Genomic DNA, 18,179 nt, shown 5'->3' with positions numbered 1-18,179 from the left:
ATGTTGCTCTTCTTCTGAGTTCACTTGGATGATGCGAATGTGATGATCTGATGCCTTCCAAATATTACTATACTAATTATAAATAACTAAGCAGAAATGGGAACCAGACTGGTACTAGGATAAGTCTGATCAATTACTTTTAAATAATTGAACGGAGACGTGAAGCCTGATCCTAAAACTTTACCTGGCATACTGGCCAGGGTCCTGTGACGGTTTTGAGACTGGATATTTCTATATTGCCTAGGCCGAAAGCAAATGTGTAGGCTTTTAAAGATTGTAAGAGCATGTAATGGCCATTCAAAGTCTCAGTGGATAGTGAGGTGCTGTGTCATTCTGACTGTACCCGGACAGGTGCTGCATGAAAGAAGGTGACATTATCACAAAGTGCTTTCAAGGCGTACGTTCTCTCTAATAAAAAACACCCCAAAACTCTTCACTGTAAGTTTTTCTGCTTTTAACGTGCCATTGGCAACGTAAGATATTAACAAAGTGATTTTCACACATTGCATGTGACCCTGAAGGCCTTTAAAAGCTCCATTTGCATGTTGTTTTGAGAACTGATGAACATTTCCTTTCACCGCTTTATGGGCCAGCGATAAGAAGGCACCAAATCTCCTCCTCTACTGTTGTAAATGCTTGGTGTGTTTCTATATCCTCCGCTGTGTTAGTTACTTGGATGTGATGTTGCACAACCACAACTCAGGTAATAAAACCTGTCTGACATCTTGCCCTGCAAGAATACATTTTGTGAGTTATACCAGGAAAAGACGGCATCTCACGCAGGCTGTCTCTGTCAGGGTCGGAGTACAGCCTCTTACAGCGGTTTACGTTCCAAATCCAAGTGGAGGGAAGTAAACAGTCTGATAACCGCTGTCACAGCTTCCTGAAACTTGAAAGTAACTCAGACTGCTTGTTAGTAAAACTGGAGCAAAATCCTTTGGCTCAGGCTTCCTCTGGCTTTGTCCCTTCCTTAGGAAAAGAAAAGCGTTCAGGGCTTGTTCCTACTGCCAACATTACATAAAGAGGAGCCGTGGGATGCAGATAACAAAACATGCTGTTGCGTGCTACAGCTTCGGTCTTGTCGGGTCTTTCAGCAGGCAGCACAGGCAGTTCAGTTTTGCTGATTTTTAAGCGTGATGGATGGTAAAACTGGGAGAGATCAAATACCGTCAAAAAAACGCATCGCCCAGAATATGAAAATAAGTAACCAACCCACCTGTTGTAACACTGATGTTTGAAACTTTCATTTCTACATTTGAAATATTTGTTGAAACTGAAAGACTAAGGTTTTTTAAACAGTCTTTGACAGGCTCCAGAGAAGATGAATCCATAAGGCTTACTTCAATGTCAACAGTGTACTCCACAGGGGTAAGGTCAAAAATAATCACTGAAAGAGAAATAGCGTGAGAACACAAAGCTGTGTGTGAGGATCAGTCATAAATGGAGGGCTTCCATTTCAGCATTTGGACTCTGTTGATATTTAATTGTAGCTTAGTGTGGCTTTCTGCTTAGGAAATCTTCTTGATTCCTACTCAGCAGACATTCTGCACGTGTTCTATCCGCTGCTTGTCTGACAAAAGCCAGATTTCTTTCGTCTCAGAGCAATAGGAAGCTGATGTAAATAGCACACTATATACAGAGAAAAGCTGTCTCATCCTTTCTCTCCTTTGACTCAGCAAGTGGACGGGTTATCGACCAGAGACTGAAGTCATACAGGATTATCTTGTGACCCCTGTCCCGCTAAGAGGCTCGGGTTTTTTTTCTACACCGTGTATTTCATCTTGCATAGAAGCTGTACTCATGTACGTCACACTCTGACCGGACAAATATTTCCCCCTCTTTTCTTTGTGCCTGTAATACTGTGCTGGTTTTGGCTGGGGTAGAGTTAAATTTCTTCACAGTAGTTTGTAGGGGGCTGTGTTTTAGATTTGTGATGAAAACAGTGTTGATAACACAACATTTTAGTTGCTGCCGTGCGGTGCTTACACAGCATGAAGGCTTCCTCTTTGTCCTGCTCTGTTCTCCCAGCGAGTAGGCTGGGGCTGCACAAGAAGATAGAAGGGGACACAGCCGGGAGAGCTGACCCCAGCTGACCAATATGATGTCACACACCATATGACCTGGAGCGTGACGTCCACCCCATATGACATCACGCTCAGCAGTAAAAGCTGGGAGAAGAAGGAAGGAAGGGGAGGACATTTGGAGTTAGTGCATTTGTGTTCCCAAGCCACTGTTACACATGATGGAGCCCTGCTGTCCTGGAGGTGGATGAGCACCTGCCTGATGATCAGAAGCAGTGAATGAATTCCTTGTTTTGCTTTACCAATTAAACTGTCTTTATCTCAACCCACGAGTTTTTCTCACTTTTACCCTTCTGATTCTGTCCCCTATCCCACTGGGGGAGGGTGAGCAAGTGGCTGGGAGGTGTTTAGCTGCTGTCTGGGGTTAAACCACAACAGCTACTGCCCCTTGATGATCACAGTTCAGTACCTCAAGAGATGCTGTCCCCAATAGTGATTTCACCCTTGGCTTACAAGAAACATGCTCTGTTACCATACGTTTGTGTACGTACTGTTTCGCTTCTGCCTTTGCATCTCTGACTGGAAGCTTTCCTCTCCTAGCGGACTGTCAAACTGTGGAAAAAAAAAGAATGAAGAACTGTGAAAAAAAAAAAAAAGTGAATCTTTAGCTGCTGTTGTTGGCATGAAAGAATTAGTGAAGAAAATACCGACACAGATAATTTTTTTCCCCGCCACCGATCTTTGCCCCTCCTCATGCCCTTTTTCTTCTTTAAACAGAATATTTATATCTTCCAAGCAGGGAAATGGAGGGATGTACTGAGTTTGCAGGTGTCTCTCTCTGCATATCTCTGCAAGGCAATTGTCTCAGCTTAGCAGAAATTCTTCATCTGAGCTGCAAACCGGCCATGGGGCTGATGCAGTGCTCTCAGTCCTGGGCCAGCTTTGGAAACTGTTTGGGGGACCTGGCCACTCAACCTTTGAATCCGGAAAGTGGGCTTATATTACCCTTTGCTTTCCTTTTTGCTCTGAGCTTCCAGCAAAGCCACCCTGAGTAGGAGTAGAAAAGGGATTGAAATGTCTTGGCTTCAGCTCAGGTGTCAGGTCAGCTATTTTGTGGGCCATCAGTAGCATGTATTTGACCGGGGCAGTGGTGGCACGATTTCAGTATGACTGGGTTCAGGCAGGGTGCAGCCAAGTGTGATGCAGGCCATCTTATTTTTTTAATCATGCCCTAAAAATACATTGGCACCACAGTTAGCAAGAAAGGCTAAAGAACAAGCAAAGACGTAGGCAGGAAATTTGCAGCTTTGCCAGTTTCTTGAGTCCTACTGAAATCTTTATTTACAGAAAGGGTGAATAGCTTGGCAACTCTTAAGTCATCTCTTTACATAAAGGAACCATCTGGCGTGTGATTAGAGCTGGGCTTCGTATCGCAGCTGCGCTGGCAGTGAAGATCCTGAGGTGCATTGGCATTTTTGCACTGCTGTGGTAGGACCTTTCACCTCAGAGGTGAAAAAGTTAGCTTTTAGTTAGTTAGTTACAGAAAGCCCACTATGATCCACTTCTTCCCCCAGGTTTGGTCTCATTGGTTTTCTTTCTTAATCATTCTCCCAAACAACTACGGGTATTGCTACATCATTAAATACTTCACATATTTCACACCATTAAGTGATGACTCCTTTGCAGGATCAACCATGGATGAATGGTGCTAAAAAATAAAGTGTTACTCTTTTCATGAAGATGTTTAAAAGTGCTGCGCTGGAGACAGTTTGGAAGAGCAAACAAGGTACTTGGTCACTATTAGACATATGCCAAAGGAGAGATGGGGCTGCTGGAACCAGCTATATCTTGGTTTGCCAAGACAGGGGCAGAAACAGCTTAAGGAGTTCCTGCTCTTCACCTCTCCTTGCCTGTTTTCAACCTGCTCAAAAAAGCCCATTGTGTTCTGGTCAGTCCATCAGAACTAAGGCCCCCTGTGGTGTTAGGGGCTGAATATAGATGTTGGAATCTGTTTTGGCTTGGTAGGGTTCACAGTGTAGATGACAAAAGAAGTATTTTCTGGTCTAATAATAATTGTGGTAGACCAAGAGCTGGTAGATTTGTAGACTAGCTTTCTTTACCAGACTACATTAACCTCCATTTGGTCAATCCCTTTGTTTGTCTGTTCCTCTTTTCTCTTTTCGAGTTAGGGACTATTTGTGCAGAAACTGTCTGTTACCAAACCCATACACAGAACGAAGCACAAAACAGATTTCCATAATTCACACTATTGATGAAGCAAAAAAGGTTATTATTCAATTATTGAAAAAGTGAGAAAATGAAGTAAAGCCTGAGTCCAAGAGCAACATCTACACACAAGTCACTCAGGGGTGGCATTTTGGTCATGCATACTCATGTCGTACTGTCAAGAGAGCAGTGAGACTCCTGTCCCCTGCCTGTAAGCACCTCTGTGCCTGAGCTAGTTTTGTTGACTTATTTGGTTTCTCTCTCTCATAGGATGGGTGAATCCCACTCAGGAATAGTGCCCGTGTAACTGTTACCTGGACTTAGCTCCAGGGACAGCAACTTAAATCCCTTGCAGAACAACACAAGTGAGAAACCAGAAGTTTTACTCTGTTCCTTCTGGAGAGGCTTTAAGACTGGGAAGCAAGAAGAGCCCAGATCCTGGATTTCTCCATCTCTTTCAAACACTGGGGAGATTCTGGGTTCAGTTTCCTCACCTGATCTTATACTGACTGGTTTTGTGGACGTAAAGGAGAGCTATAGCAGCTGGGTGCTACAAGCAGAGACGAAATGAAAACCAATGGGGTTGGGAAAGGATACTTACTATGTATTGGATGAATGGACTGAAGTTTGAATCCTGTGATGTCTGGCAACATGCTGTGACCAGTAGAAATAGGCAGTGGAGTCCTGCATTAATCGGGGGTGGCATTTTGTCCAGGGACTTTGCTGTACAGCCTGAGAGGAAAAAGAAGCAAAAGGATCAGGGAATTTTCAGCTGACTCACACAGTAGGAAATACCAGCACACTCTACAAAAACAGTATGTTCAGACTTTTTCAGCACACGCTGATTGTTCACTCCATCCAAGACAAAGCACGGAACAAGGTCTGTAATTATTCCTCTGCCACTGTCACCAGGCTGTTTCCCTCATATCTCCTTTTTTTCACGTCAGCTGTACCTACTCAAAACAGAGGGAGAAAGAAATGGCTTGGAGAAACTGGAGTCCTAAGCAGGTTCCTAACAGGGACAAGCGAGGTGCTAGAAATCCATCTGTCATGAGAAAAGCTGACTTTGGATCTTCAAACATTCCTCGCAGGGGTACTTGGGAAACACACAGCCAGAACATGAGGGAAGAGTTAGAAATGTTGCTGTAAGTGGGGACCTGCCCCGTTGCAGCAGGGAGAGCTCTGCCACCAGCCATGTCCCACTCTGGAGGGAGCTGTGGTAGCACCATGGGCTCAGCTGGAAATTTCCATATGTTTGTTACCACTTGGCTAACAAGGGAAACAATGAAGAGTGATTCTGGGAAAAAATACCACTAAGTCTGAGATTTTAACATACGTCTCCATTAATTGCACTGATGTTAACAAGTAAATAACTTCGAACAAAAGAATATTGACACAACGGAGTATAATGTGGTCCATGAAGTCAAAACCCACAACCATCAACCTTTTCCAGCTCATTAGTACCTAAGCTAATTTACTCATGCAGTAGATTGGATGACGAAACATAAAGGCAGAGGCAAAACATGCACGAACCCTTATCACGCACGAACCCTTATAGCAGGTCTATATGTAGACCCATATATATACACATATGCATAAAATACACATATTCTATACAACCAGAGGGAATAGAGAAAGGGAGCCGAATTATTCCTAACAAAGCAGTTCCCTACTCCAGAATTAATAGCTAGTAGAGAGCTATCAAAAAAGGCAGAACTCAAGCAGATTGTGAAAATCATTTTAAGAAAGGAAAGCACTGAGAAAAGACTTGAGAATAGCACTGAACGGTACCTGAGTGAATCACATCAGCTTGACTGAAATCATGAGCTTTTGTAAAATTATGATCTTTTTGTATTGAAAAGGCTGTTCATAGAAGCCCGCTAGGACCTCAGGCTTTGAAAGGCTGTGAATCACCAGGGGAAAGCAGAAAAATCAGCACCTCCTGAGATGATAATGAACGCTGGCAGTGGCTGCCTGTTGCCACCACATTGCGTATCAGAGCTGGTGCTCCCAAGGAGACAGGGTGTTTCACTGTGACTTTCCTGCTCAAAATAGCCCATGACAGAAAATTATAATACAGAATCATAGAATTGCCTAGGTTGGAAGGGACATTTCAGACCATTGAGTCCAACCATCAACATAACACTGACTAAACCCATCACTAACCTGTATCTCTAAGCACTAGGTCTACCCGTCTTTTAAATACCTCCAGGGTATGACCTGTGGTCTCACCTTTTGACAGCAATGAGTTTATAGCCAAGCAATATACTTGATGTCACCGACGTGGGTATCCAGCAGGGATTTATCAGGTTTTCTCAGCAAAGGTGGGTTTTAGAGAGATTCATCTCCAGAGAGACTTCACCTGGATACTGGCCTGGTTAAAAGATAGGAGACAAAAGCAGGAAGAAATTATTTACTTTTCCAATCGAGAGATCTCATCACCAGAGCTTCGCAGGCAAGTGCGTGTAAACCTCTGTCTTACCTTCTGTTCTCAAGTGATGTGGAAAAGACAGTCATTAGTGATACAACACTGTGGAAAACTTTAAATGATTGAGACTAACAAAAGCAAAGTCTGCCTATGAAGTTCTGCATAGAGATCTCAGGATACTGAGTGACTGGGTCACGAAATTAATGAAATTCAGCAGCGATAAGTGTCAGGCAGAAAAAAATGATCTTGACATTATGTATTCTGTGATGGACTCTAAATTGACTATTACCACTCAGAACTGAGGTCTGAGAAAATGTCAACAGAACTCTGAGGAGCAATTAAAATCAGAAGATTAATTTGAAGATATTCTAGGGCAACAATGGAGGGAAAAAAAACACCAGACCAGAAAACTGTGCTATCTAGACATTTGAGCTGACTCAGTATGGCTGCCGTTATGCTCCTATGTAGGAATAGCTAGAAAGCAAGACATATCACTGATTCAGAATATCTTCCCACTGCACCACAAAATCCACTTAAAAAGGCTTTTTTTTTTTATCCAATGGATAAATGGCTGGCAGAACTGAAAAGATAAGGTAAAATAAAATAAAAAAGGTAGGGAAAAGCAATTGTTTCCTCAGTTTCCTAAGCATGTCCATAAGTATTCTATGTAAAAGCATTCTACGTAAAAGATTATTTTGATATATTGAAGACATCATCCACTTGTGACAACCTCAAGACTTCCATGGATCTGGCTGATCCCAAGACCAGGATGGATCAAAATGGATCAAGAGGGAAATATTGCCATGTTATAAGATGTGACATGAGTCCTTGAGATAGCGACATGACTTGACTTAATAATAGAACACTAACAAAACAAAGATTTCTGATAGTCTTGAATATGCGGCATATTCTCGCAGCACATGGTACAATAGCTTGGTCTGTACGAAGAACTTGTACTTCATTGATAACGGGTTGATAAAACAGATAGTAGGAAGGAAAAAAGGTCATTAAACAAAGTTTATGATGACGACAAACAGCATCTGCTACAGTTTTGCACGTATCTTTTGCACTGTTCACAAACTTGCATCCATATTCAAATGTTGTGGGTCTGCCTTTATTTTCAAATACAGCCTTTGTGCAACCTGTAGTTGAGACCAAATGCCCTGTTAATCATATACATAAGAAACCATATAGAGAGGACAACTCATGCAAACGAGAACCATGCTGCTATTCAGGCTTTAATAGCTAGTTAGAAGTCCAAAAATCCCCAACCGGTACCTAGCAAATCACAAAACTAGCAAATAAATATCAAATAGCAAGAGGGAAAAATGTTAATGTTCTTCTCAAGTAGTGTGGCTGTTCCCTCTGTTCATTTAATGTCTCATTGAAAAAAGTGTTGCTGTAAATTTTTCAACGAGCAATTTCTCAAGTGCCTATCTACCTTCAGTTGGTAAAACAGAAGATATGTGGACGCATTCATCGTTTCTCATACAAACTGTCTCCTAGGAGGCAATAAACATCTTTGATATGTAAAGCCCCAGAGGGCTAAAGAAGCCGAGATTTGCTACAAAATGTCTTCTCCACAACATTCAGGTGGAAAACTGCTGTTTAAAATTAACTCTAAAGTGCAGAAATTCCTAGAGGTAAATAGAAAGGTCTCACTTTAACCCAGGACATAGGTGATTTACACGACCACCTTTTTAATTTTTCTGTAAGTTTCTCTGTTTCATAAATGTTGCAAAATAATTACACCCTCTCTTGTAAATCCACCCAGCATAATAGTTGTCTATTCTTATATTGTCTATTCTTAGTATTGTCTATTCTTATATGTTTTAGAAAATAAAGACGACACCCAGAGATATAATATGGTTTACCTTCTCAGGTGATTCAAAGAGATCTTCTAATTAGATCCATCGTAAAGATCCTCTGCTTTCTACTACAGCCCAGGCTGCTGTCTCAAAGGGAAACCAAGATGCAGGAACTTGTATAGCTAGCTGAACATGTTATTACTGCCCAGAAAACAAGTTGCCTCTAGTGCCTGCACTCAATTTTCAAGTGTGAGGCTGACCAGAGATGCCACTGCAGAAAACCCACAGGGCGCTTCAAGAGGAGATATTTCCTGATACCATTCATCAGGCAGTACTCATTATTTCCCCCTGCGCTGATCCAAGTCCTTCAGTGTCTTATCTGCAGATTACTTTATCAAGTGGACTAACTTGTTCCACTGCTGTTACTCACCTGCTTTGTTCTAACAAAGGAAGGTGTTGAGGACTGAAAGGCATAAAATCATGTTTTGTAGCTACGGCAAAATGTTTGTAGGCTTTGATTTAAATAGCAAGTGAGGGAAACCCTGAAGTTTTTCTACCTGAGCTGGCAGCCTGCTAGCTGTGGGCTGGACCTGGCATTGATGTCCTTGGAGAAGCTGCACGGAGATGCAGACCTATGACCCTGATGGCTTCTGTGGAAGGTGGGGAAGAGCAGGAAATTCCCAGAAATCAGGGGAAACTCTGATGCATTATGTATGTTTCTACCTTGAACAAAATCGGGAGCCAGAAACCCCCTGCAGAAACAGAGGACATCTGTCCAGATGACAATGGGGCCCTTGTCCCTACAGCGTTCGATCACAGCCGCTTTGTCAATGGAATTTGTTTCCACAGCGCTGTGTGTCATGCAGTGACTCACTCAGCTCATGCAATTTCTGTGGAAAAGCCTGGGATTAAACTCATGCTGTGGAGTATTATTTTTTAAGCAGTGATTAATTCAGGAGACAAGTCTTTGGAAAGAGCTCCTGTTCCCCCCAAGACTGGAAACGGTCCCTGTGGAGATCCTGACTTCTTATGAGAAGTCCATGGGGAGGTGATAGCCTCATGGGGTAGGCAGATGTGGCCCAGGGTCTCCATGGACGCCGTGCAGGAGCTGAAGGCCAGGTGGGACACACCAGGGCATCCCAAAAGGGCACACATCCCCAAAGTAGAAAATGAGTCAAGCTGTAAATGCCACTCATTGTCACACCACAGAAGGAAAATGGAAACCAAAAAGTCAATAAAGTGCCTGATAAGGTGACGTGCCTGATAAGGTGACATGCCTTTCTCACTTTGACACTACTTCCCAAATTAAGGGGTTGTGACATTGGGGCTGGTCAAACAGTTACACGAGGGTCATGTTGCCAGCTGACATTGACTATTTCAGGGGAACAGAAGGGATAGCTGTCATGGCAGCACTGGACAGAGTTTGGGTTGTGCCCTTGGTCTAGGGTAGTAGTGGTCATTTTTGTGTCACCGTGAGCTTGGACCAGGTCTTCGATCCTCTATCAACTGTCTGTGGTGAAAGTGCTGGTTGCTGCATTTCTAACAGCCCTAAGACAGGTCACAGCATTTTGCCTCTTGCTATGTCTGAGTCATAGAAAGAAAAATGTGTGTTTAGCAAAGTTTGCCCTGCAGCCTTTGCAGGTGCCAACGTTTACTAAGGATACTGAGGATATAGAATCATAGAATCAGAGAATTGCCGAGGTTGGGAGGGACCTTTCAGATCATCTAGTCCAACCATCAACCTAACTCTGACAAAAACCACCACTAAACCATATCTCTAAGCACTATGTCTTCCTGTCTTTTAAATACCACCAGGGATGGTGACTGAACCACTTCCCAGGGCAGCCTGTTCCAATGCTTGATAACACTTCCAGTGTAAAAGTTTTTTCTAATATCCAATCTAAACCTCTCCTGGCACAACTTGAGGCCGTTTCCTCTTGTCCTATCACCTGTTACTTGGGAGAAGAGACCGACCCCCACCTTGCTACACCTTCCTTTGAGGTAGTTGTAGAGAGCGAGAAGGTCTCCCCTCAGCCTCCTTTTCTCCAGGCTGAACACCCCCAGCTCCCTCAGCCGCTCCTCATAAGGTTTGTATATCACAGTATGTGACTGTAAACTTCTCTTCAATGAGCCCACTCAAGGGTGCATTGTCCTTGGCAGCAACACAGCCTGCTCCTGGCCCCTCTTCTGCAAACCTGGTCACCTTCTCCCCACTGTTGAAGTAGCGTCGGTCTGGTTTATTGCCCACTCAAGCTGGTTCAGGAATCTGAACAAGTAGAAAACTGAGGCTACTTCTACAGCACTAAATGCAACCACCTCTCTCTCTCCCTGCAGCCAGTTTTTACTGTTGGTGCCTTCCAGACCCCTCTCTGAGACAATTTAGCTCACTGCACAACAGTAAACAAGCAACAAGGCATCTAGCTTGCTTCTATCGGTTCAATCATCCCAAAGAAGTGCCCAGCAAGTGCCTGGGCCAGAGCAAGGAGAGGAGCAGATATGTGGCCCTAAGCAGGGAAGAGGGGAGGAACAGAGGTGGGCAGGATGGGCAGGAGGGTAAGGAGAAGGAGGACCTCTTCCTTTCTGCCCTGTCAAGCAGCTCCACATGAGTCCATGGTCTATCTCTACAGAAACCATTGTGTAGTTCTCATGCAGTGTCGCTCCCTTGGCTGTCTCCTTTCAGGTTAGGACAAGCAGAGCTGAAGACGAGGGAGGGCAGCCTTGTCTGAGACCGAGTTAGCTGTGGTCAATCCACACCTTTCACATTGCCAGCCCTTGACTGGAAAACCCATCCAATTTAAACCTTCCTCCTCCCTCTTTTTGTGTGTTTTGTTTTGTTTTGTTTTGTTTTGTTTTGTTTTGTTTTGTTGCTGTGGCTTTCAAAAAATTTTAACCAATGGTACCAAAAGCAGCCGAGAAGGTGAGTGAATCACAGGCTGTAGAGCATGGCTGGACAAATATCAGAATCAGATCAGATCAAGAAGTTCAAAGAGTTTCTCGGAACATGCAATAAACTTACAGAAAACTGCTTCCTGGTCTGCATAAAGGATTTCACTAGCAGAGATGTTAAACCAGAAGAGATGACTTGCTCAGACCACTGCCTACAGAAATATTTAAAAACGGCACAAAGGATCTCCATGAGATTTCAGGAGTGCCATATTTCAGCAGAATGAAGCTCTGGCAGCTAAAGCAGGGCTGCTTGGCCAACCTCATTAGACAAGAGCGCTCTGTTCACCTTGGGGTGTGGAATGGAAGAGAATGTCAGCAAGGTGGAAGGATTCCTTTAAAGAGGGTTTCTGTTCAAGGCACTGTGTCATCAAACCACAGCTTAAAAGTATGAGAAATATTGGTTCACTTTGCAGAAGAATGTGAAAATTGCACAATGTCAGAGCATTAGGTATGTAATCAACTTGGTATGTGAGCACAGGGGGATGTCCTGACCATGCTGCTGTTTTTTCCTGTATGCGTTCATCATGTACTGTCATGTCACCAGAAACTGTGAACTTCCTGGATTTTAAAGTTTCAACCCGAGAGCACTTTTAGTTTAAACATCCGAGACTGCACTCAGAGAGCCATCATAGGCTCAAGAAAGCGAACAAAAGGTCTGCTAGAAGATATCTGCTCTGAAGGAGGAGCACTCATCCAAAACAAGGCAGAGGTACGCTGATCCTGTAACTCACTGGGAATGCGCTGTTACAAAAGCGTATGAACACATTTCATCTGGCATGAACAAAATAGACCGGGGTAAACGTTCCTAAATAGGTGCAACCTGAGAGATACTGTTCAAAGCAAAAGTAAACGTGGAAACAACTCAGAAATTAAATTAACAAGATACAGCCCTCTTCACTCACCCATCGTCATTCCAGTCCTGGCTGTTAACACTACAGCCTCATCACTAGAATCCAACCTCAGCAATTTGTGTAATCGAATTACACAAAATCAAATTGAATGGCAAACTCAGAAAAAGATGATGTTATGGTTTGAGAAAACCCATAACAATTTATTGTCATTTAGACAATTATGCTATCACCCAATAACCCCTCCCCACCCAGGAAGGGGAATCAGGGAAAACAAGGAAACACGAGGGTTGAAATATAAATAGATTTGATAGGATAAGACTAAATAATTAACAATAATAATAAAGAACCAGTATTAATCCCGATACTAATATAAGGTATACAAGAATTATACTCAGCCCATTCTATCAGCAGGAAGCTGTGCACTCCCAGTAGAGGACAACAAATGTTGGACACTACGAGAGCTATGGCTTCAGGAGGAAGGGAAGGGCTCAGGGGTCCGGCTCCTGGGCAAGAAGTTCTCTGGACCACCACCAACAAGGGAGAGAGAAAATACGCAGCAAACTTTCTAATTTATATTGAATGTGACGTTCATGGTGTGAAATAATCCTGTTGGTATGAAATAATCCTAGGTCAAATGCCCAGGTCTCGCTCCTCCTCTTCCCTGCACCTGGCAAGGCTCAAAAACACCGAGACCTTGAATCCCATGTAGCATGGCTGGCTATAAAATAAATATTTTCATGAATTCAGATAGTAGAGTCTTCCAAAAGGGAGTTCTCCCAGGCATTAGAAGATAATTTAATCCTGTGTCGCTCAACCCAGGACAGATGGCAAAACCTCTCAGAAGCTGGATGCAATACTGCATGTTCTTACACGGTTTGCCGTTCTTATTATTTTTGAGTCTGAATTTTGCATGGTCGGCCTCTCAGACAGATGTGTTTTAGAAATGGGAGGACAGAATGAATCCCACGCATATTGGAACTAATAGGCGGATTACTTTAAGGTAAAAGGTTTTGAGGTGAATCTGGCAATGCCCGATTCTTCATTTATTATCTGTCTCATGTGACTTTATATAGTTTTGCCCACCTCAGTCTTGCAGAAAAGAATCTGGGGGGAGTCCTAGCAAATTGCTACCTAAATCCACTCAGCATGATGATGTTGAAATTTAATGATGTTTTAATTAAAGTGCTCTACTTGATGCTTTGGCTGGAGTGCTGTGTCCAGATGTTGCTGTACTGGAGAACATACAAAGGAGAACCTTATGAATGCTAAGACATGAGCGGAGTGCGACCTTGTGAACAGGTGGATGCTGGTTTGGTTTAGATAGGACAAGATTCAGGTAAGGACACGATAACAGTCCGTCACTTGGTAAAGGACTGAGACAAATGTTCACAGGGACAGCTGGGTGAAGGACAATGTGAAATCACACAATCTGAAACAAAGATAAATACGTTGGTGATTATGGAAAATGTGTAACTGTAAAGGTTAGAGGCACTGAATTAGGCTGCTGAGGGCACCTGCAAAGTTCCCTTCAGTGTAGATTTTTAAGAACAGACAATAAAATTGCTGACACGGAAGAGAGCCCTTGACTCTGCCTCTGTGTGAGTTTGTGGCCATGGGGCACCAGGAAGATTGTTTGTTGACCTCTTCCAATTACCTCTTTCTGTTTCTCTACACCGCTTCAATTTCTGTGCAATGAGTGAGTTCAAAGAGTTTCAGAGGAGACATGTGAGGCCACCGATCGGTGTACTCAGAGCTGTGTTTGGACCCTGCTGTACCATCTTAGACGAGTGCTAGCATTCCTTTCTGGACCACTCCAGCACAACATTCCTACTGGTTTAAGCAGAGAGGAGCTGAACTGTATCTACAGCCTTGTCAAGGATTTCCCCAAAATGATATTTCCAGAGAAGGGCTCTGGTTCACACCCTCTTCTACATCAAGTCACGTTTTCGATCCTTGTTTATGAAGCATATACTTTTCCTTTTTGACCTATGACTTTAAATTCCTACATTCCTCTGTAAGTCTTCTCATGAATTGGTGATGACCTTTTTACATACTCAAACAGTCTACACGGAAAATGAAAATAATTTAGTCCCAGCTATCTGCAGATCAGGCTCAAATCATACCATGACGAAGCAGGACTTCCTGCAAGAAGAAAATAAATCTGCAAGACTCATGTCTGCAAGGCACAGTAGCTGGGATAGGAACCACTCAGCCAGATAACTGAGAGCACAGAAAATACTGCCCAGCCGAATGGCCAAATTATCACATCCTTCAAGCAGTTCTAATGCTCTGAGTGCAACCGACAGAACTTTCCACGAGGATTGCAACGTAGTCTGGACAGTACACCATCCTAGCCCTCCCGTAACAGTTCACAGTTGGACATACTGCTTGTCAGTGGAGAACGGCAATCTGCCGGATCATAAGGGTATTCTGACATGAATAAGCATTAACTGAAGTAGTTATTGGGGAGGAAGAATGCTAAGCACCAGTATATGTTAGGGGTGGACCTGCTGGGAAGCAGCTCTGAGGAGAAGGATCTGGGGGGTCCTGGTAGACAGTAAACTATCCATGAGCCAGCAGTGTGCCCTTGTTGCCAAAAAGGCCAATGGAATCCTGGGCTGCATAGGGAAGAGTGTGGCCAGTAGGTCGAAGGAGGTCATTCTCCCCCTCTACTCGGCACTGGTGAGGCCACAACTGGAATACTGCATCCAGTTTTGGGCTCCCCAGTTCAAGAGAGACAGGGAACTACTGGAGCGAGTCCAGCAAAGGGCAACTAAGATGATTATGGGACTGGAGCACCTCCCTTATGAGGAAAGGCTGAGAGAGCTGGGACTCTTTAGCCTGGAGAAGAGAAGGCTGAGGGAAGACCTTATTATGGCATATAAGTATCTAAAGGGTGGGTTGAAGGAGGATGGTGCCAGACTCTTTTCATTGGTTCCCAGTGACAGGACAAGGGGCAATGGGCACAAGCTAGAACATAGGAAGTTCCGGTCAAATACACAGAAAAACTTCTTTACGGTGAGGGTGACAGAGCACTGGAACAGGCTGCCCAGGGAGGTTGTGGAGTCCCCTTCTCTGGAGATTTTCAAGACCTGTCTGGATGCAGTCCTGAGTAATGTGCTCTGGGCAATCCTGCTTTGGCAGGGGAGTTGGACTAGATGATCTCTAGAGGTCCCTTCCAACTCTGAAAAATTCTGTGATTCTGTGATTCTGTGAAGCATTAACTCAGGGAAGGAGAAAGGTATGAAGTAGTTGGCAAGACGTTAGCACTCTCCTGGTTGCTGACTGTACAGCCGACCCGACTGGGAAGACACCACATTAATGCTGGACCTCTGGCCTGCCTCTCCCATGGGATTAGGTAACAATGTTCGCCTGCATTAACAGGCATTTCCCTGTGTTGGGATAGGAAAGGCCTGCTGAGGACTAACTTTTCTTCAGAGTACATACCTCCGTCTTTGGCAGGGAAACGATGCCCACATAGGTCATGGCTTTTATGGCTTTACCTGTGTAGCATGGTGCAGAGACACCCGGGTTGTACTAGAGCCAGAAATAATATATTGTTGACATGCTGTATTATCCCTTGCAGCAGGATTTGGTAGCTCATGTCTGGTGGCCAGACTGCTTCTGTAGACACTCTCACAGCCCTGTGGCTTGTTACTTGAGTACCCCAGCTCAGGTAACCTCTGTTCACTCAGCAGGACCTGGCTTATTCCACCTTATCCTTCTGTCTGACTGCCAGATTTCCACTCTGTTGCCTCTCCCAGGCAGACACATTTGGTAGCCTCTCTTAGCCTGCCCAGTCGTGTCTTTTTCCTAGAGTCTTTGGGACAACATTTCTCATTTGATACCAGCGTTAATAATGGGAAGATTTCCTGGTTCTGAATGCATCTGAAGCACAGTGTCCAGTTCCCAGACTCCCCAGTATGAGAGAGACATGGACATACTGGAGTAAGTCCAGCAAAGGGCTATGAAGATGATTAAAGGGTGGGAGCATCTGTCATGCCAAGGGAGGCTGAGAGAGCTGGAACTGTTTAGCCTGGAAAAGGAAAGGCACAGGGGACCTTGTCAATGATAAACAGCTGATGAGGGACACTAAAGAAGTACCCACCCTAGAGTGGCATCTTTGGTGAGGGATTATGAATGCAGAAGTGTAAGTGGAAACAAGCCTTTATTTGTTAGAATACACAGAGTTATCCATCCTCGTGCAGCCATTACAGATAGAGACTTCCTATTCCTGTGGCTGAAACTGGATATTAGGCCACAGCCTCCGCTCTTGGCCCTCTCCCAGGGCTGTAAAACACATCCTGGGTCACTGAGCCTATGACTGCCCTGTGTGGTTGGCCTCCTAAATTCTGCTTTAAGAGGTTTGCCAGTTTGGTTTGGCAGTTAATTGTGTGGTTTTCCTCCCTTGTTCACACTGAGAGACTGTTCCCCAACCTTTCTATTGCTTAACGCTATAAGCAGATTTACACTTGATTGGATCCAAGGATCCTCTAGCCCAGTCCCTTCTTGTCCAACGTGGGCTATAGCAGAGGCCCCAGGGGAAGAGTTTCATAAAAGTAAAGTAAATTTGTAGCAGCACATCTTCAGAACATTCTGTCCGTCAGAGGTACAGGGACTTCTGGAGGCAGAGGCAAGACCCTGGTGTTTAACAGCCCTTAACAGCCTATTAAACTTACACAAAATGAAGGAAACTATAAGAAAAACCCAGGAAAACATCAAACATCCACAACATCCAGGAGGAAAGAGGTCTATATCTCCTTTGCTTGCTTCGAATCTGCCACTCATCGGAGTCAGGTTTGGTCCTTAAGTATCAAACTGGATGGTGTATTTTCTCCATGGCCTTGTAGCAGCATACATCAGTTCTACATTCCCCATCAGCTGTCTAGGCTGAAGCCTCCTATGTCATTCCAGCACAGCAGCCACCCCACCTCTTCGGCACTTGTTCTGCTCTGCATCTTTCCAATTGGGCTGTATCTATTTTGAACTTTATTAAGCTCACTTGTCCCCATGCCAGCATTTTAGAACCATAGAATCGTAGAATGTGTTGGGTTGGAAGGGACATTTAAAGGTCATCTAGTCCAACCCCCCTGCAGTTTTCCTGTGGTTTAAATAGCTCTGCCTCCCTTTAGGCTTTGGATGAAAGGCCTCTGGTGCCATGAGGTGTGTGGAGGTGGACACGTGGAGAGAGGAACCTGGAGCTGCTAAAGATTAGAAGGTGTGAAGGAAGCAGATACGAGGCTGGCACAAGAGAGTCCAGCTCCGTGGCTGCCCAGTAGCTTATAGCAGCTGAGCCCTGTTTTACACTTTTCAAACAACCACTCAGCATTTTTTCGAACACTCAATCTCTGGGGCTAAAACCCTTCTTTTCAGTGACCATCCAGTTTGCTCTTCCTGAGCCACAATGGAAGAGCTTTCCTTTCTGTGCATAAAACATGACCTTTGGGTAGTGCGTAATAAGTTGGATGATCTGACAATGTTTGTTTCAGGCATAAAACACACAATGACTTTAAGAAACACACACCCAGGCACAACAATATTTCATGGGAGAGTTGGCTAAAAGGGAAAGGGGGGGCAGGGGAAGTTGCACTGACCTTAGATAACACATCTGAATGCGAACAAAAAGAAAATAAACACAAATTAATCAAGGACTCCAAATTGAACGGCTGAATGATAAGGATTCAAATAGGCAATAAACAGGCTGTGAGGTATTTTCTGGGTGATGTTTGAGGAGCTGTGTTATTCCAGCTTTGTGCCTAGCATGGTGCAGGGGGCTGAGCTGCCTGCTGTGCTAAAGGATCTGCGGGACTTGAGCGGAGGTTTAGTTTTCAAGGGGGGCATTTATTTTTTTTTTGTGAGTTAGTTGCATGCAACCAGATGCCATGGCACTCATAAGTGA

The 18,179-nt window shown here is 44.1% G+C and overlaps 2 protein-coding genes across 3 annotated transcripts in view; one reads left to right on the top strand and one right to left on the bottom strand.

Moving 5' to 3' along the window:
* Positions 1–18,179, bottom strand: part of ADGRF5 (adhesion G protein-coupled receptor F5) — a 51,458-nt gene that overhangs the window by 25,518 nt on the left and 7,761 nt on the right. The window contains exons 2-5 of one of the 2 annotated variants that reach the window (XM_054196105.1): positions 6,480–6,621; positions 4,849–4,979; positions 2,573–2,633; positions 1,217–1,387 (exon numbers count right to left, since the gene is read on the bottom strand). In XM_054196105.1, coding sequence (XP_054052080.1) covers positions 1,217–1,387; positions 2,573–2,633; positions 4,849–4,953 — 337 coding nt within the window. In that variant the 5' untranslated portion in view covers positions 4,954–4,979; positions 6,480–6,621. Of the gene's footprint in view, positions 1–1,216; positions 1,388–2,572; positions 2,634–4,848; positions 6,418–6,479; positions 6,622–18,179 lie in introns of those variants that run through there. The other variant, XM_054196106.1, reaches the window with a different exon arrangement.
* LOC128907340 (mitochondrial import inner membrane translocase subunit Tim9-like) lies at positions 11,426–11,693 on the top strand. Its single transcript, XM_054196107.1, has one exon. It carries the CDS (start codon positions 11,426–11,428, stop codon positions 11,651–11,653), a length of 228 nt encoding a protein of 75 aa, XP_054052082.1. The 3' UTR covers positions 11,654–11,693.

This window comes from Rissa tridactyla, chromosome 3, assembly GCF_028500815.1.
Source record: "Rissa tridactyla isolate bRisTri1 chromosome 3, bRisTri1.patW.cur.20221130, whole genome shotgun sequence".
In the NCBI taxonomy this organism is placed as follows: Eukaryota; Metazoa; Chordata; class Aves; order Charadriiformes; family Laridae; genus Rissa; species Rissa tridactyla.
The sequence above is the reverse complement of the archived record's forward strand: the minus strand, read 5'-3'. Positions and strand labels throughout refer to the sequence as shown.

Bases quoted from the DNA above. Each gene is read 5' to 3' on its own strand.
- LOC128907340 (XM_054196107.1), top strand. From the start codon at position 11,426: ATGGCTGGACAAATATCAGAATCAGATCAGATCAAGAAGTTCAAAGAG.